The sequence below is a fragment of the Osmerus eperlanus genome, unplaced genomic scaffold (genome assembly GCF_963692335.1).
Source record: "Osmerus eperlanus unplaced genomic scaffold, fOsmEpe2.1 SCAFFOLD_130, whole genome shotgun sequence".
Lineage (NCBI taxonomy): Eukaryota > Metazoa > Chordata > Actinopteri > Osmeriformes > Osmeridae > Osmerus > Osmerus eperlanus.
This window is the reverse complement of record NW_026911740.1, coordinates 27,842-47,500: the sequence shown is the minus strand read 5'-3', so window position 1 is coordinate 47,500 and position 19,659 is coordinate 27,842. Positions and strand designations below refer to the sequence as shown.

Here is a 19,659-nt window from a genome sequence, read left to right as displayed (position 1 = left end):
TTTTTCTCTCTCTCTCTCTCTCTCTCTCTCTCTCTCTCTCTCTCTCTCTCTCCTCTTCACTCTGAACAGGAGTGCAAAACCACTCTGATAGGGACATTAAATTGTCTGGGTCTCACTCATAGACGTTTGCTGTTAAGACTTTATTGTGGTGTCGTTCTGGAAACCAAAACAAACAAACCCCGCACCAGGGGGCGATTTTCACATCTACCAGAGAGACATATCTTCATCAATGTTTCAGTAATCATTTTTATCCACTTCACAGGTGATTGGCCTATGAGCTTAACCAGTGCCCTATTAGCCAGCATGACCTGTTTCCACCTCTCACAACTAGGACGTTAGGGTTGGACTTTGAGAGGCAAGAGAGACATATAGGCATGTTTAATTAGGATGTTTGCTATGGATGGGTGTATTTGTTATTATGCTGTTATGTGTGTGAGAAAGAATGAGAGAGAGACACTATTACGTTGTTATTACACTATTATTACACTTTGATGACATTGTGATTACACTGTTGCAGAGATGGGAAGTAACTGATTACTAATACTTCCTTGCTGGACTTAAGCAACTAACTTTTTACTTTCCTTACATTTTTTACAAAGAAATCTGTACTTTGTACGTCTTACATTTTTAAACCAGGCTTGTTACTTTTAATCTGTATTTGGAGGCATGATCAATATTATTTCTTGTCATTGTGCGTGTTTTTACATTTCCTGGCTCTCATGCACAACACACTTAAGCTAATCTGTCATGTTTCATTTTCTGTGTTTGACTGCTTGATGCTTTTTTACATTTAGTGTTTGTCCATGTTTTTGTACTGTATTACCATTTTAAATTGCATCCTGGAGCTTGGGAAAGGCTCTATAAAAAATAAACCATATTCTTCTTCTTAGTGTTAGAAGCTTCCAGAGAGCAGAAGGCAACAAGAAGAAGAGTTCATGTTGTGGATGAGCCAGAGCAGGGGTGCTGTCTGACGAGAGCAGGGGTGCTGTCTGACGAGAGCAGGGGTGCTGTCTGACGAGAGCAGGGGTGCTGTCTGACGAGAGCAGGGGTGCTGTCTGACGAGAGCAGGGGTGCTGTCTGACGAGAGCAGGGGTGCTGTCTGACGAGAGCAGGGGTGCTGTCTGACGAGAGCAGGGGTGCTGTCTGACGAGAGCAGGGGTGCCGGGTAAAAGTCCTTCAAGTGTTTTATCCTTAACATTTAGCGTGTGACGATGTGTGTGTAGTGCAAAAGAATATAGACAGATTTCTTAAAAGAAAAGATTCGTAGATGGCGACAGCATTAGAGGGGGGGGGGCACACGTACAGTAAATACACACATATACACGCGCACACACATCATCAATTCTTACAATCCACTGCCTCCTCACTATTCAGCAGTCAGAGTGCGTATATGTATATAATACATGGTAATGCTATGCTGCATAGGAACTGCCAGAGGAAGGTCATATCTTGTGGGAATTTAGAATGTTCTGTTTCTCTTCCCTCCTAATGAACTCTCCCTCCCTCCCCCTTCCTCTCCCCCCTCCTCTCCCCCCTCCTCTCCCCCCAACCCTCTCTATCACAAGACTGTAAAGACCTTGGCAGGGTTTCCCAGATTCGTTAAGAAGCTCTTAACGCTATGAGCTTCTTAGGAGCGTTCTAAGAACGTTCTAGAGCGTTCTTAGAACGTTCCTAAGAAGCTCTTAGCGTTAAGAGCTTCTTAACGAATCTGGGAAACCCGGCCCTTATCTGTCTTTATCCAGAAGGCACAATCTGAACCTGGCGCTCAGTAACATCTTCCTGTTTTCCTGGACTTCTTTGAATTTATATTGAAGAGTTCATCTCTTCCTCTCTCTCTTCAGTCTCTCTGTCTGAACATCCCCCCACCTCCACACCTCCAGGCATCTCCTTCACACCTCCAGGCATCACCTCCACACCTCCAGGCATCTCCTTCAGACTGGAGAACATGGAAGCCAAGTAATTACCAGCATGTGTGTGTCTGTGTGTGTGTATCTGTGTGTGTCTGTGTGTGTGGCTACATACATTATGTGTGTGGATATGGAAGTGTGTGTGTGTGTGTGTGGCTGTGTGTGTGTATATGGTGTTGGCCTAAGGCTAACTCTATGTGCCCTTTAGGTTGACAGGAAACATCTAATTACACTCTCTGATCTTTCTACCTTTCTCTCCCCATTTCTCCCACCTTTCTATCTGTCTTCCTGTATCCCCCCCTCTCCATCCCCCTCTCTCTCCATCCCCCCCTCTCTCCATCCCCCCCTCTCTCCATCCCCCCCTCTCTCCATCCCCCCCTCTCTCCATCCCCCCCCCTCTCCATCCCCCCCCTCTCCATCCCCCCCTCTCTCCATCCCCCCCCCTCTCCATCCCCCCCTCTCTCCATCCCCCCCTCTCTCCATCCCCCCCCCTCTCCATCCCCCCCTCTCTCCATCCCCCCCTCTCTCCATCCCCCCCTCTCTCCATCCCCCCCTCTCTCCATCCCCCCCTCTCTCCATCCCCCCCTCTCTCCATCCCCCCCTCCCCCCCCTCATGTGCCTGCAGGACTGGAGAGAAGGTGGGAGATGGATGGAAAGATGGATGGAGAGAAGGTGGGAGATGGATGGAGAGAAGGTGGGAGATGGATGGAAAGATGGATGGAGAGATGGATGGAGAGAAGGTAGGAGATGGATGGAGAGATGGATGGAGAGGTGGGAGATGGATGGAGAGAAGGTGGGAGATGGATGGAGAGAAGGTGGGAGATGGATGGAAAGATGGATGGAGAGAAGGTGGGAGATGGGTGGAGAGAAGGTGGGAGATGGATGGAAAGATGGATGGAGAGATGGATGGAGAGAAGGTGGGAGATGGATGGAAAGATGGATGGAGAGATGGATGGAGAGAAGGTGGGAGATGGATGGATAGATGGATGAGAGAAGGTGGGAGATGGATGGAGAGAAGGTGGGAGATGTATGGAGAGATGGATGGAGAGAAGGTGGGAGATGGATGGAGAGAAGGTGGGAGATGGATGGAAAGATGGATGGAGAGATGGATGGAGAGAAGGTGGGAGATGGATGGAGAGAAGGTGGGAGATGGGTGGAGAGAAGGTGGGAGATGGATGGAAAGATGGATGGAGAGATGGATGGAGAGAAGGTGGGAGATGGATGGAGAGAAGGTGGGAGATGGATGGAAAGATGGATGGAGAGATGGATGGAGAGAAGGTGGGAGATGGATGGAGAGAAGGTGGGAGATGGATGGAAAGATGGATGGAGAGATGGATGGAGAGAAGGTGGGAGATGGATGGAGAGAAGGTGGGAGATGGATGGAAAGATGGATGGAGAGAAGGTGGGAGATGGATGGAAAGATGGATGGAGAGATGGATGGAGAGAAGGTGGGAGATGGATGGAGAGATGGATGAGAGAAGGTGGGAGATGGATGGAGAGAAGGTGGGAGATGGATGGAGAGATGGATGAGAGAAGGTGGGAGATGGATGGAGAGATGGATGGAGAGATGGATGGAGAGAAGGTGGGAGATGGATGGAGAGATGGATGGAGAGATGGATGGAGAGAAGGTGGGAGATGGATGGAGAGATGGATGGAGAGAAGGTGGGAGATGGATGGAGAGATGGATGGAGAGAAGGTGGGAGATGGATGGAGAGATGGATGGAGAGATGGATGGAGAGATGGTGGGAGATGGACTATGGCCCCCCTGGTCCAAGCTGGAACACCATCATAGTTATGAACTTCAGCCTTAGTGCTAACCACAACCTACTCTACACGCTTAACTACTGCTAACCTTAACCTACTCTACACGCTTAACTACTGCTAACCACAACCTACTCTACATGCTTAACTACTGCTAACCTTAACCTACTCTACACGCTTAACTACTGCTAACCGTAACCTACTCTACACGCTTAACTACTGCTAACCACAACCTACTCTACACGCTTAACTACTGCTAACCTTAACCTACTCTACACGCTTAACTACTGCTAACCTTAACCTACTCTACACGCTTAACTACTGCTAACCACAACCTACTCTACACGCTTAACTACTGCTAACCTTAACCTACTCTACACGCTTAACTACTGCTAACCTTAACCTACTCTACACGCTTAACTACTGCTAACCTTAACCTACTCTACACGCTTAACTACTGCTAACCTTAACCTACTCTACACGCTTAACTACTGCGTGTTTGTGTGTGAGAGTGTGTGTGTAGCAAGTAACAAAGTGGATTTCTGAACTTTCAGAGCCTCACAAACCCCAGCTGTCAGCACCGCAGCCGAGACGCCATCACTACCATACGCCTCATCCCCACCTATCATCCCACACACACACAGACACACACAGACACACACAGACACACACACACAGACACACAGCGCTCCTGTGTGATGGTGTGAGGTGTATTGAGCCGTGTCTGATGACAGCTAGCGTCAGCTGTGCCAGGCAGCTGTGCCAGGCAGCTGTGCCAGGCAGCTCTGCCTACACACAACCCCTGCTCCCCTGACTCATGATGGCTGCCATGAGCTGTGTGTGTGTGGGGGGGGGGGGGGGAGCTGTGTACATGTGGCACGCGGTTGTGTGTTTGGGGGGGAGGTGCATGTGTGTGTAGGGGTTGTGCGTGTGTGTATGTGGGGGGTGTATGTTTGTGTAGGTGCTTATGTGGTTGTGTGTCTGTTGTGTGCGTTTATGCATGCATGTGTCTGTGTGTACGTGTGTGTGTTTGTGTGTACGTGTTTCTCTGTGTGTCTGTGTGTGTGTGTGTGTGTCAGGGGGATATAAAAAGTGATTCTTCTAACGAGCAACCAAGTTCAGGCTCTCATTTCCTGGGAGTTCTGATTCTCACGCACACACAGGAACAGACACCATAAACACACAGGACACACACACACAACAGACAGGACAACATTTGGAATAAATACTTTTTCTTGTGTGGCCGCTCGTCAGTGGAATATGTTGCCTACAGAGCTGATAAGAAGCACAAACTCTTACACGTTTGCAAGACAGGCAAAGACATGGCTTCTGTCAAATCAAATTTGTACATGAAAGGTGTGAATATTACCTTTTTTATATTATTTACTTGGTCAATGTAAATGTCACTATTCATGCATGTATGATGTATTATGTATTTTAGTTAAGATCAGCCTGCCCAGAGACTACGGGGGAAAATTAGCTCTTGAGCTAAAACCTGCTACTATGCATCTCTCCTCTTGAGGTTAATGTTTATTGTACGCTGTCCCTGTTTCTTTAAATAAATAAATAAACACCATCCACACGTTGATCAGATGTAAATACCTTTGGCCCTGTGCCATGATCTCCCTGCACACATCCAACATGGCCGACAGCCTATCGTGACCAATTAAGTCAATTACCCAGAGGGCTCTGCTCTTCCGGCTAACCAATCAGGAGCACGTCCCAGTGTAAAGAAACTGAGGAGAGTGTGTGTGTCCAGTCAGAACGCAGCGGACAGGTTGAGGTATGGTCAGGGTGGCCCCATTCTGACATGACACACACACATTGTTTTTCTGTGAAGCACCAGGCCGTTCCTTGCCCAATATCAACCTTTGGCCCTCAGTATCCAAGCCTAATACATTTGTATAGAGCAAAGCTTTAACCCTTGTGTTATCTTCGGGTCGTTCTGACCCATCAGTCATTGTGACCCACCGTCGTATTGCGACAACTTTACCGCATACAAAAACAAAGTGAAGCATTTTCTTTTAACCGTTGGGCTGTCTCAGACCCCCCACATTGCGAAGGTTAAAAGAAAATTATTTTTATTTGTTTTTGTATTGGGTAAAATTGGGTAAACACAACGATGGTTCGTTATGAACCTTTGGGTCATGTGACCCGAAGGCAGCACGAGGGTTAATACATTTAAACAGCAATGCCGCACATTTCTTTGTCCTAAGCATATCTATATTAATATTCACATTACAGGACTATACACTGCATGGGGATGATTGACGTCTGTGTGCTTTTACTGTTTTGATAGTTCTGATTATTTTACACACATTAAACAAGTTATAGGATTCTTTTGAAACTGGTTGAAAGCCCCCCAATATAGGCCCAGTGTAAACTGGTAAATTACTGGTTGGTTTGGAACATCCGAAGGAATGGATTCATCGTTACCACAATCCCAATCTATAGTCTAAACACCGCATGAATGAAAAGCCTTCTTCCCCTCAAATGTCTAGTTCAATGGCAAACAAGGACACAGGTGATCCAAACACACTAGAATGATATAAACATCCTTGATCCTCATCAGGAGGGGGCTGTGTTGTCCCCCATAGCCTTGATCATCATGCGTGAGGCGCTGGCTGAGTATGGTCCGGGCCCCCTCCAGGTGAGCCAGTGGAGGCCAGACGCCCATCCCCGGTTCTCTCCGGCAGGGTGCCAGTCACCGTTGAGGCTGGCAGATCCACAGCGACTGTACCACCAACCCCCTCCCATAAAAGAAGTGCACTTATTCACTGCAATGTCACCGAAGATGCAGGGAGAACAGCCGTCTGCGTCCACATCTTTAGTGCTGAAGCCAAAACCGTTCTGGTCAGCACCAGCAGAGCCTCCACGGATTGCGTCGCCTGTTAGGGGAGAGACAGTCGATTAAACCCTGCTGCAACACGCTGGGGTTAAACAGCCTCCTCTTCGTCACCAGTGGAGAGATGTAAAGCAGATCCATTGACTCTCAGACAATGTTTTAAATCTTATACAAGGGGAATGTATAATTCTCATATACATTTGTCAAAATATAAATTTGTTCTGAAGATGGAAATTCCTATTTTACCTGCGTTTCCCCTGTAGTCTCCAACCGTCAGCCTGTAGGAACTCCTCATGCCACCCAGCTTGAAGTCATCGTACTCAGCAAAGGCTCCGCCCCCTCCAAAGTCCCTCAGATCCACCTTCATGGTCCACCTGGTCCCGGCTGCTTTGGTTATAGCGTAGACTTTACACAGGCCAAGCCAGTGGTCCTCTGGGAGGGAAAACAAATATTTAGGTGTGACGCCTTCTTAAAAATAAACTATATGTATGATGTTGAAATGATAACTTTAACCGTGATAACCGTGGTTTGCCTCCATCATGGAACATTTATACAATAACAGTTGAATGCCTTACTTCGTGGACTGCCAAAGCCATGTTTGTACTCGGCCCATTTCCTGTCGAAGGAAACGGCTCCGCCAGTACGCTTCTGAAACACTGTCCAGCCTCCGTCAGGGAGCATCCGACAGAACACCTGGGCTCAGGCAGAGAAACACTCAAACATCACTTCCCACATCCAGCTAAATAATGTTTCAGTTTCCTTCTGCCGTAGCATCCAACAAACCTGCCAACTCACTATCCGTCACCTAGTGACGTCACCATACCTTGAAAGGAACATTGAATCCCAGGGGCTGGATGAGGTAGACTCCACTGGCTGCAGTGGGGAAGAGGTCTTTGATGTTGCTGCAGTCCGTCCCTGAATAGACACATGTTTGTAGAATGATGCTAGGACAGTTTTAAGTTCATTCTTAAGTTAACTCATGAGACAAAGTTTGAAAGTAAAAGTAGCATGAGAATATACCTTGAACAAGTGGAGGTGGTCGGCGTGTTGGACGTGCAGGGGTGGGACGAGCAGGGGTGGGACGAGCACGCGTCGGACGAGCAGGGGTGGGACGAGCACGCGTCGGACGAGCAGGGGTGGGACGAGCACGCGTCGGACGAGCAGGGGTCGGACGAGCACGCGTCGGACGAGCAGGCGTCGGACGAGCAGGGGTCGGACGAGCAGGCGTCGGACGAGCAGGGGTGGGACGAGCAGGCGTCGGACGAGCAGGGGTGGGACGAGCAGGCGTCGGACGAGCAGGCGTCGGACGAGCAGGGGTGGGACGAGCAGGCGTCGGACGAGCAGGGGTCGGACGAGCAGGCGTCGGACGAGCAGGGGTGGGACGAGCAGGCGTCGGACGAGCAGGGGTTGGACGAGCAGGGGTCGGACGAGCAGGCGTCGGACGAGCAGGGGTCGGACGAGCAGGCGTCGGACGAGCAGGGGTCGGACGAGCAGGGGTCGGACGAGCAGGCGTCTGACGAGCAGGCGTCGGACGAGCAGGGGTGGGACGAGCAGGCGTCGGACGAGCAGGGGTGGGACGAGCAGGCGTCGGACGAGCAGGGGTCGGACGAGCAGGCGTCGGACGAGCAGGGGTCGGACGAGCAGGCGTCGGACGAGCAGGCGTCGGACGAGCAGGGGTCGGACGAGCAGGCGTCGGACGGGCAGGGGTCGGATGAGCAGGCGTCGGACGAGCAGGGGTCGGACGAGCAGGCGTCGGACGAGCAGGGGTGGGACGAACAGGCGTCGGACGAGCAGGGGTCGGACGAGCAGGGGTCGGACGAGCAGGCGTCGGACGAGCAGGCGTCGGACGAGCAGGGGTGGGACGAGCAGGCGTCGGACGAGCAGGCGTCGGACGAGCAGGCGTCGGACGAGCAGGGGTGGGACGAGCAGGCGTCGGACGAGCAGGGGTGGGACGAGCAGGCGTCGGACGAGCAGGGGTCGGACGAGCAGGCGTCGGACGAGCAGGGGTCGGACGAGCAGGCGTCGGACGAGCAGGCGTCGGACGAGCAGGCGTCGGACGAGCAGGGGTCGGACGAGCAGGCGTCGGACGAGCAGGGGTCGGACGAGCAGGCGTCGGACGAGCAGGCGTCGGACGAGCAGGGGTTGGACGAGCAGGGGTCGGACGAGCAGGGGTCGGACGAGCAGGCGTCGGACGAGCAGGGGTCGGACGAGCAGGCGTCGGACGAGCAGGCGTCGGACGAGCAGGGGTGGGACGAGCAGGCGTCGGACGAGCAGGCGTCGGACGAGCAGGCGTCGGACGAGCAGGGGTCGGACGAGCAGGCGTCGGACGAGCAGGCGTCGGACGAGCAGGGGTCGGACGAGCAGGCGTGGGACGAGCAGGCGTGGGACGAGCAGGCGTGGGACGAGCAGGCGTGGGACGAGCAGGGGTCGGACGAGCAGGCGTCGGACGAGCAGGCGTCGGACGAGCAGGCGTGGGACGAGCAGGCGTCGGACGAGCAGGCGTGGGACGAGCAGGCGTTGGACGAGCAGGCGTGGGACGAGCAGGGGTGGGACGAGCAGGCGTCGGACGAGCAGGCGTCGGACGAGCAGGCGTCGGACGAGCAGGGGTCGGACGAGCAGGGGTCGGACGAGCAGGGGTGGGACGAGCAGGCGTCGGACGAGCAGGGGTCGGACGAGCAGGGGTCGGACGAGCAGGCGTCGGACGAGCAGGCGTCGGACGAGCAGGGGTCGGACGAGCAGGCGTGGGACGAGCAGGCGTGGGACGAGCAGGCGTGGGACGAGCAGGCGTCGGACGAGCAGGCGTGGGACGAGCAGGGGTCGGACGAGCAGGCGTCGGACGAGCAGGCGTCGGACGAGCAGGGGTCGGACGAGCAGGCGTCGGACGAGCAGGGGTCGGACGAGCAGGTGTCGGACGAGCAGGCGTGGGACGAGCAGGCGTCGGACGAGCAGGCGTGGGACGAGCAGGCGTCGGACGAGCAGGCGTGGGACGAGCAGGGGTGGGACGAGCAGGCGTCGGACGAGCAGGCGTCGGACGAGCAGGCGTGGGACGAGCAGGGGTGGGACGAGCAGGGGTCGGACGAGCAGGCGTGGGACGAGCAGGCGTCGGACGAGCAGGCGTGGGACGAGCAGGGGTGGGACGAGCAGGCGTCGGACGAGCAGGCGTCGGACGAGCAGGCGTCGGACGAGCAGGCGTCGGACGAGCAGGGGTCGGACGAGCAGGGGTCGGACGAGCAGGGGTGGGACGAGCAGGCGTCGGACGAGCAGGGGTTGGACGAGCAGGGGTCGGACGAGCAGGCGTCGGACGAGCAGGGGTGGGACGAGCAGGCGTCGGACGAGCAGGGGTCGGACGAGCAGGGGTCGGACGAGCAGGCGTCGGACGAGCAGGGGTCGGACGAGCAGGCGTCGGACGAGCAGGCGTCGGACGAGCAGGCGTCGGACGAGCAGGGGTCGGACGAGCAGGCGTCGGACGAGCAGGCGTCGGACGAGCAGGGGTCGGACGAGCAGGCGTCGGACGAGCAGGCGTCGGACGAGCAGGCGTCGGACGAGCAGGGGTCGGACGAGCAGGCGTCGGACGAGCAGGCGTCGGACGAGCAGGCGTCGGACGAGCAGGCGTCGGACGAGCAGGGGTCGGACGAGCAGGCGTCGGACGAGCAGGGGTCGGACGAGCAGGGGTCGGACGAGCAGGCGTCGGACGAGCAGGCGTCGGACGAGCAGGCGTGGGACGTGGCTAAATAAATCAAAACAAGGAGATCTATCAGGGAGTCAGGTGGCTGAGCGGTGAGGGAAGCGGGCTTGTAATCAGAAGGTTGCCAGTTCGATTCCCGGCTGTGCCAGATGACATTGTGTCCTTGGGCAAGGCACTTCACCCTACTTGCCTCGGGGTAATGTCCCTGTACTTACTGTAAGTCGCTCTGGATAAGAGCGTCTGCTAAATGACTAAATGTAAATGTAGTCCAGTATACTGAGACAAGTGCTGGCGAGGACATTTTACCAATTCACACAATGAGGAGACAGTTCCTGTCCTTGAAATTGAATAAGTACTCACATTCTGTCCGCGTACTTGCTCAGTCAGGCTGAAGAGACACAGCAGTCCAAAAACCAGTCTCAAGTAAGTCCTGCTCCTCATGTTGCTGAATCATGAGAGAGAGTAGTGTTTTTAAAATAAGTATAATAATACAATAATTGTAGCAATTGTGCACATTTACATCCTATAATGGCAACAATTTCAAGTTTTGAAACCTTGGACATCTCCTAAAATAAAGGTACAATTTTACACTAATGAAAACACACCATGAAATGACCAATAGCTGTTTAAACAAGTACATCAAGGAGCAATTTAAAAAAAACTAATCTAAACACACTAAGATGAGTATTACTTGCCTGTTTGTTTAAGCACTTCGTCAGGGCATGAAGTGAAGCCAATATAATCTCCACTGCAACAAGTCCATCATTTATATGGCTCTGGACATTCCCACTGGTAAATAATAGGGGGAGGTGGAATGGGATAGGTTGAATGTTTTAACTGTGACTATTTAGATTTGTGGAAATCACAAATCATGTCAATGGCTTGTGTAAAGTCTACGCTTTCGGCACAAGATGGAGCATGAATTATACATTATACTTTCCCTTTGTGTAATATGATGGAGATACAACCAGGATTTAAAACATTGTCTATACCTGGACAGACATAGCTATTGTTAAGCCATAGGAGTCACCCCTAGAGGACAACACAGCCCCCTCCTGATGAGGATCAAGGATTTTTATATCATTCTAGTGTGTTTGGATCACCTGTGTCCTTGTTTGCCATTGCACTAGACATTTGAGGGGAGAGGGCTATTCATTCATGCGGTGTTTAGACTATAGATTGGGATTGTGGCAACGATGAATCCTTTCATTCGGATGTTCCAAACCAACCAGTAATTTACCAGTTTACACTGGGCCTATATTGGGGGGCTTTCAACCAGTTTCAAAAGAATCCTATAACTTGTTTAATGTGTGTAAAATAATCAGAACTATCAAAACAGTAAAAGCAAGCAATCTTGATTACACAGACGTCAATCATCCCCATGCAGTGTATAGTCCTGTAATGTGAATATAAATATAGATATGCTTAGGTTGCTTATGTTTAAATGTATTAAAGCTTTGCTCTATACAAATGTATTAGGCTTGGATACTGAGGGCCAAAGGTTGATATTGGGCAAGGAATGGCCTGGTGCTTCACAGAAAAACAACGTGTGTGTCATGTCAGAATGGGGCCACCCTGACCATACCTCAACCTGTACGCTGCGTTCTGACTGGACACACACACTCTCCCCTATAAGAGTCACTGAGCTGTGCTTCAGATACCTAGTAGCTAGTTTTGTCTGCTTGCAAATGTAATACAGTGATTGAAATGTTCCATTGCTTCCTGGTTCTACCTTTTCTGAATTGAATAGGTGGAGTTAAAACTGCCCCCCAGCATCAGCCCCCCCCCCCAGCATCAGCCCCCCCCCCCCCCCCCCCCCAGTATCAGCCCCCCCCCACAGAAGCCAAACCACAAGGTGCAGACGCCTTTAACAAATCAGGAATTCATTTTATTGTAGCATAGAATGCACTTTTATACAAGAAACTATACGTGCTTTTCTACCCTCTAAAATGTCTAACGCAAAAGGCAAACAAGGATGATGCCAACCTACTAGAATGAGATCTAAATAGCCTTGATCATCATGCGTGAGGCGCTAGCTGAGTATGGTCCGGGACCCCTCCAGGTGAGCCAGTGGAGGCCAGACGCCCATCCCCGGTTCTCTCCGGCAGGGTGCCAGTCACCGTTGAGGCTGGCAGATCCACAGCGACTGTACCACCAGCCCCCCCCCATAGAGGAAGAACAATCATCCACTGCAATGTCACCGAAGATGCAGGGAGAACAGCCATCTTTGTCTCTGTCCACAGTGCTAAAGCCAAAACCGTTCTGGTCGACTCCAGGGAAATCCCCACGGACGGCATCGCCTACAAAAAGGAGAGAGACCATTGGTCAAAGAGCTGCAACTGTTACAAGGTTAAATGTAGCAATGTTAGAAGGTCCCTTCATCTAACCCTAACCCTTCATCTAACCCTAACCCTTCATCTAACCCTAACCCTTCAGGATAACCCTAACCCTTCATCTAACCCTAACCCTTCAGGATAACCCTTCAGGATAGCCAGGGCATCTTCCGTCTCGGGGTGAATCCAAGTGGACGGGTTGCATTTCAAGTGAGACATTTTGTATTAAATGTAAATTGTATAACAAATTAAATGCATTATGAAACCTTCACCCTTGCATTAATTTCAATGAAAAATCTCATACCTGCGTTTCCCCTGTAGTCTCCAACCGTCAGCCTGTAGGAACTCCTCATGCCACCCAGCTTGAAGTCATCGTACTCAGCGAAGGCTCCGCCCCCTTCAAAGTCCCACAGGTTCACCTTCATGGTCCACCTCCGGGTCTTGGTTAAGGTGTAGACTTTACACAGGCCAAGCCAGTGGTCCTCTAGGAAGACAACAGCACTGAGAGTTGTGAGTGACACCATCTAAGAAACATTTCAGCTACCATGTGGCAACCATTTTGGCAAGTGAAACACGCAAATCTGATGTGGTCGCCATAACTGTATATTATAATGTGCAAATCTAGCTGGTCTTCAAATCCCTGTGACCACAGCTCAACACTACAAATCAAAGCAGAACTGAAGCATGCAGTACATATTCTGTGTTACATAGCATGCCTTACGTCGTAGATTGCCAAAGCCATGTTTGTATTCGGACCATTTCCTGTCGAAGGAAATGGCTCTCCCAGTACGCTTCTGAAACACCGTCCAGCCTCCGTCGGGCAGCATCTCACAGTAGACCTGGGCTCAGGGGAGACAAACATGCAGCATCTCACAGTAGACCTGGGGCCCGTTCTCCGTACGTCGCTTATTACATCTGAGATCAAATGACACATCCAAGACGACTTCATCTTGCTAATCATGATCTGGCTAATTCGGTTCTTCGAACACCCATGTTATTTATAATTAGTATAGCTGGATTGAGTTATGCGTTGGTCTAAAAGGGGGCATGTATTGATAGTAGAAACCTTGATCAGCAAAGCTGCTATTGGCTGCTCACATAAGTCTATGGCTGCTCACCGTGGCCAAAATGAGCGCCCTGTTTTTTCCGCAACAGCTTGCTCGAAGGTTACTCCGAATTTGAAGATTTAATCAGAACGCCAGGGAACACCTCAAAGTATGCAAAATCCAAGAAAGAGGGCTGGCAAAAAGTAGCAGACCAAATTAAATGTAGAGGAGTGACCACGCGTTTTATCGCTTATTACAGTAAGCTAGGCCTATGTTTAGATTTTCATACTTTCATATTTAATGTCATATGATGTGGTTTCAACACATTTATGTAAATGACACCCTCACAAAAGAACGATAGGCTATCCTCTCAAAAAGTATAGGCTAGCATATCGCGCTGTGCTTAAGGAGCCTATCTATCACGCAATGAGCAATTAATTCGGTTTTATGTTAAATTCTGCTAATTATTCTTGCACCTTCTGCAACAGGTTCCTGTAGTAAAAACGGACAAGACATGTCTGTGACAGACTTCCTGTATCACCTCTGCTTGTAAAGCCTCAATCTAATCATGTTTACATTAAATAAACCTGCTCCCGAGCAGGTTTAAGCTTACGGACCTGTTGCTATGACAGCAAGTCCAGGATGAGCTTCGAAGAACCGAACAATCCAAGATCATGACAAATCGTCAATCAAATCCAGCTAACTGAGTTAGCGACGTACGGAGAATGGGCCCCTGGGCTCAGGGGAGACAAACATGCAGTATCTCATAGTAGACCTGGGGGGTGTTCCATCAACGTCGCTAACGCAAGTTGCGCTTACTAGGGATGGGGATCGTTAATTTTTATCAATACTGATACTATTTGAGACTCAACGATCCAAGTCTTTATCGATACCACCATCAATACTTTTCTGGGGTGAGCTTGAGCTAACCACCATCTAAATGAATGAATTTGGCACCCACACAACCCATGCCACACTATGTAAACAAGATTACTGAATAACATTTAAAACAATAACTTACATTTACATTGTCATTTAGCAGACGCTCTTATCCAGAGCGACTTACAGTAAAGTACAGGGACATTCCCCCGAGGCAAGTAGGGTGAAGTGCCTTGCCCAAGGACACAACGTCAGTTGGCATGACCGGGAATCGAACTGGCAACCTTCGGATTACTAGCCCGATTCCCTCACCGCTCAGCCACCTGACTCCCTAATAACTTAAGTAAAACAGATGTCAAAAAAAACAAGGGGAATATGTTGCTCTAAGGTGGAGGCTGGATAAAAGGAGCACATATTTGCACAATGGATCCTGGCTCTGGCTAAATTGGGTGTCTTGCAGCTTTTGTTTACTGTCATGTAACTGCCCCGCGGCCATTTTAGAATAGGATATAAACTTATTTTTTAAATATAAGTTAAACTGTTCGTGCTAACAGACTCCAAACCATACTTTTGATGTCTCACTACAAGCTCACCATACAAAGTAGTCGATTTAGATATTATGTTGCATAGTGTAATGGTGTGACTAATGTAAAGCGGACTTGTACACACGTAATGAAATAGTAACAAATTATTTTACTCAGAGTAACTGAATTTAAGCGTGCACATGAGCCACCGTTGTAGACTCTCCTACGTCTCTAATGCACATCGTTGTGTTGTTATCAGCTCCTCCTAGTGGCGTATATCATTAATTGTAATAACTGAAATCAACAGTAGCCTACATTTGCATTTCGATACTCTTGAGTAAATATAGTTGTTAATAATAGTTCATTATTTTCATATGAAGAACCATGTAAATAAATGACACCATGATTGCAAATGTACTTTCTGGGTATTATACATATTGGAAACTACAAACTCTCCTGGATACAAATCTGTTTAAATCACTCATATCTTTATCACAACTGAAGTTACATCATTTTAAAGTCGACCCTTAAAAAAGTGATAAGGGAGAAAATCCTTTTGTTCGTAATGACGTTGTGAATGTAAATGTCAGTTTAAGTAGGCCTATAGGCTACATTAATAACTTCTCAGCAAGTTATTTTTAAGTTTAACAGCCTGACTTCATTGATCAGTTGTTAGTAATTGTAAGTTGTAAGTAATCATACACTTTTTGTACATTACAATGAAGTTTAGGGTGTTAACTTTACAAAACATAAAAAATCTCAATTTTGACAGAAAACGATTTTCGATCTTTTATGGCTTATAGCCAACAATGAGCGGCCGCGACATCCACGGGTTTCCGCAGGCCGCCACACATATTAAAAAATACAAGTTTATAGCCTGTTCTCCTATTCTAAAATGGCCGCGGGGCAGTTACGACAGTAAACAAAAGCTGCAAGACACCCAATGCAACTGCCACCAGACACTTGCGTACCACTATCAACAGAACAGTAACTGTCATGTGCCAGTAGAGGCGCTGGCATGTACCACTAGCTACAGTACAGTTTTGGTTCTAACCGCTACTGGATGGAAAGCTTCGGATAAACAGCCGCCTCTGCAGTGGATAAGAGAGTCTGCTAAATGACTAAATGCAGTGACCATTTCATGGCGGATAGTTTTAACATGGACCAGAGACAGACGGGGTTCACCAACACACGGCTTCTCTTGCAGCGCGGAGCCGTACCGAGCATCGCCCTCCCTGCCGTTCATCCTCCGGTCGCACCTGGACCATCCACCGCCGCCAGCAGTTCATCACTCTGTTCTGTGCGTGTGTTATAATTATACTAGATAACTTTTCCAGAGGTGTCTCTGCTATGAGTTAGTGCAAACCGCTAACTTGATATTAGGCCACTCGGTGTAGAATGATGGTATTTTGGTGAAATGGTAGCTAATGTGCTAGAAGTAGTTGGACTCAGCCATCATTGAGTCCATCCTCACCTCCTCCATCACCGTCTGGTAGGCTGCTGCCACTACCAAGGACAAGAGCAGACTGCAGCGTATCATCCGCACTGCTGAGAAGGTGATTGGCTGCAATCTGCCTACCCTCGAGGACCTGCACACCTCGAGGACCCTGAGGCTAGCGAGGAAGATTGTAGCCGACTCCTCCCACCCGGGTCACTCCCCGTTTGTCACTCCCCTCCAGCAGAAGGCTGCGGTCCATCAGGACCAATACCACAAAAACAGTCTTCCCTTCCGCTGTTGGCCTCTTCAACAAGGCCAAAGGTCCACACCGACTAATGACTTACTTCTTAAAACACACTGCTTTTTGCACTGCATTACAAAATTGTATCTTGTACATTTGTATTTTTTGTAATATTTGTATTTTTATATTGTAAATTACGGCAACTTTTATTTTATTGTATATTTTATTTAATTCTAATTCCCCTTAGTACTGCTAGTTTATGTACCCGTAGTATAGAGAGTCCACATATATAAATTTTAGGTTCCTATGTTTATTGTATGCACCTTCCTGCCAAAGCAAATTCCTTGTCTGTGCAAACTCAGGGCGAATAAATCCCATTCTGATTCTGAGAGCTCACCGTCTGCTGTCTCTGGTGTCCATTTTTACTCCTGTGTTACAGCTCAGGGGAACATTTCATTTATATGCATCTGTATGTTTCACTCATTGAACAAAAAAATTCTATACTGTTTTGTTAGGCTCGACGTAGCGTCCATTATCTGGGTCGTAGGAAGGCAGCGAGGGGCGGAGCTTCAGCTCCTTCAGACGACACGCCCCCCCAGTCTCATGCAGAGAAGTGCTGATTTTCTCACGATTTCAAAGCCGAATTGAACATGCTTGTCTCTTTTTCCATTCGAATTTGGATGGGTAGTTAACACATTGTTCTGTGGTGTGGTGAACTTAAAACTCGTTTTCAATTCCACTTTACAGGATCTTTAAAGATCCTGTAAATAACCCTAACCTCTTCTTTGGAAAGGGCACCATTTGGGTTAGGCTGAACCTGTAGCTCTTCCACAGATACTCGTCAGGGAAGCATTACTTCTGTCTCTGAAGACCCTTGGGGCTGGTTAGATAAACGCTCTTTGTATAATCCAAGCACCTTCATCCACAGGGTTGTCAAAGAACGGATACGCCCTAATTGATTGTAACTTGTTTCTGCTTAGTCAATTAACCAACGGCTTTTGAAAAAGTTAGTGACATTATTTCTTAACTTGTTTATTTAAATTAATACATTCTTTGGAGATAAATTAAACACGTAAATTCATGTCTGCACTTCAAAAAGTCTGCAGTTGTTTCCAAACAGTGCTTTGCTCGCAGGAATTTACTCGACGGAACTGTCTTTTGACATTGTGTTTCTGCCTGTTTGAGATTATTTGCAACACATTTTAGTTTAGCTCGACTTGTAGCCTGACACGGTGCAGGCTAGTTCATGAAACATGATCACTAGGTTTGCAACAAAGTGCTCCTGCAAACTCCTAACCGTCACCTAGTGACGTCACCATACCTTGAAAGGCCTGCTGCCTCCCGGGGGCCGGACGAGGTAGATTCCACTGGCTGCAGTGGGGGAGAGATCTCTGATATTGCTGCAGTCCGTCCCTGCGTGCACACATCCCGCACGATTGTAAGATGCAAAGAACCGGTAAATAAATGTAAATACGTGAATATGTGAAGTGCTGATAGGCCAGTGTGTAATGAAGGGTTTGTGTGCATAAGAATGAACACACCTTGAGCCACTAGGGGTTTAGGTCGACCCTAAACAAAATAGGAGCCTTTGGTAAACAAACATTCTACAGTGCAGAATGCAGAAACAGAACAATTGTCTTGTCAGTGTAGAGTTACTGTCCTGGGAATGAACACATGAAATAAAACACTATTTATCTTAAGAGTGCGTCTTACTTTAGTCTGGTCAGTCAGGCTGAAGAGAGACAGGAACAGTGTAGTGTAGCAAGCCATGAGCCTCATTTTTGCTAAAGGAAAGAGACATTCTTAAAAACAAGTCTGCATTTGGATCTCATAAAGGCAAGGCAGATCTCCTAGAATCAAGGTTGAAAACATTGAAAATATTAAGTCCAAGGTCCAGAGACTAGCTAGCTAGTCCATTCGAGTTAAGCAACTTTTCATTTCTTTCTCGCATTCTCCTCAACCCACATAGCAAAAAGTATAAATTATCAGTAGCAAACTCACCATGAATTAATCAACAGTTGACCATAAAGAGCGAAATACAGGAGCAGAACAAGATTTCTACCCTTTAGTGTTGAAGACACGACGCCCCTTCAAGGTAGCTATGTGACACTTGCCTGTTTGTTTAAGCTGCACGCGAGGGGATGAAGTACAGCCAGACGAACCGCAACTGAAACAATGCCGCCATTATTTTATGGTTCTGGACACTCCCATTGGTAACTAAAAGGCAGAGGTGGAATGGGATAGGTGGAACTGTTTTAACTGTGACTGTTTGTATAAGATATGGATATCACAAATCAACCATATTTGTGTTAAAAATAGTATTCTCTGTGATTATTGGACAAATGTAATGTTTACATGAACCAATACAACATGTTTGCCATATGTTATTTGGATGCTCCCCTGTAGATGGGTTAGTCCATACTGATTAATCACCTGGGCTTGTGGGTTCGGGGTGTGTAGGCTACCAGGGTCACGGGTGCATGGTGCCTTAGCTTCATGTTGACTCTGCCATGACTCTTCATTGCACCCCCCAGACCTAGCGATCTACAAGCGGTTTTATACAAACTATTAGCGATATTTGCCTTGTGAAGCTTTGGGGCTTTCTTTTTGTTTGTCCCGAGAGAAGGTGCGAAGCTTCGGGGCATGGAAAACTGAAAGCACAGTGACATCTGGTGGTTCTCAGACGTAATAACAGCCCTTTAAACTCGAGACTGCATGAGAGGTGAAACGTTACAACTCGATTCCTTCAAGCAATAAAAATGGACCGATCTTCACTTCAGATAGTCGTGATCACTTATTACTAAAATACATAGAGCAAGTGCTCCAACTTCGTAGTGCTCTTCAGTAGGCTATGCTGTGGTAGCTCTAGCTGTAACCAAATATGTTATCAATAACCCTATATGTTGACTTTCATCAGTGTTTGGGAAAATGTGCTTGTGCAACACGGCAAAGGTGTAATATGGTTTTATATAGTAGCAGTAGATAGCATACATGTTCCAC

At 48.8% G+C, this 19,659-nt stretch overlaps 1 protein-coding gene across 2 annotated transcripts; it reads right to left on the bottom strand.

The window, feature by feature from the left end:
• Positions 1 to 5,846: 5,846 nt before the first annotated feature.
• LOC134016542 (angiopoietin-related protein 1-like) lies at positions 5,847 to 18,816 on the bottom strand. 2 transcript variants are annotated; one of them, XM_062455887.1, is made up of 7 exons: positions 18,661 to 18,816; positions 18,373 to 18,443; positions 18,201 to 18,228; positions 7,337 to 7,428; positions 7,089 to 7,206; positions 6,760 to 6,945; positions 5,847 to 6,556 (listed from the first exon to the last, which is right to left on the bottom strand). In XM_062455887.1, the coding sequence occupies exons 2-7, from the start codon at positions 18,436 to 18,438 to the stop codon at positions 6,237 to 6,239; spliced, it is 810 nt and encodes a 269-aa protein (XP_062311871.1). In that variant the 5' UTR covers positions 18,439 to 18,443; positions 18,661 to 18,816; the 3' UTR covers positions 5,847 to 6,236. The 2 variants fall into 2 exon arrangements, with proteins under 2 accessions (XP_062311871.1, XP_062311872.1); XM_062455888.1 differs by lacking the exons at positions 5,847 to 6,556; positions 6,760 to 6,945; positions 7,089 to 7,206; positions 7,337 to 7,428 and adding exons at positions 12,074 to 12,498; positions 12,836 to 13,015; positions 13,253 to 13,370; positions 17,981 to 18,072 and having other exon boundaries at positions 18,661 to 18,797.
• Between the last annotated feature and the right edge of the window lie 843 nt (positions 18,817 to 19,659).

Excerpts from the sequence above, each read along its gene's own strand:
- LOC134016542 (XM_062455887.1), bottom strand. The coding sequence starts at position 18,438 with ATGAGGCTCATGGCTTGCTACACTACACTGTTCCTGTCTCTCTTCAGC. Across the intron at positions 18,229-18,372 it reads GCCTGACTGACCAGACTAAA|GGTCGACCTAAACCCCTAGT; the intron begins GTAAGACGCACT and ends TATTTTGTTTAG. Across the intron at positions 7,207-7,336 it reads GATTCAATGTTCCTTTCAAG|GTGTTCTGTCGGATGCTCCC; the intron begins GTATGGTGACGT and ends GCCTGAGCCCAG.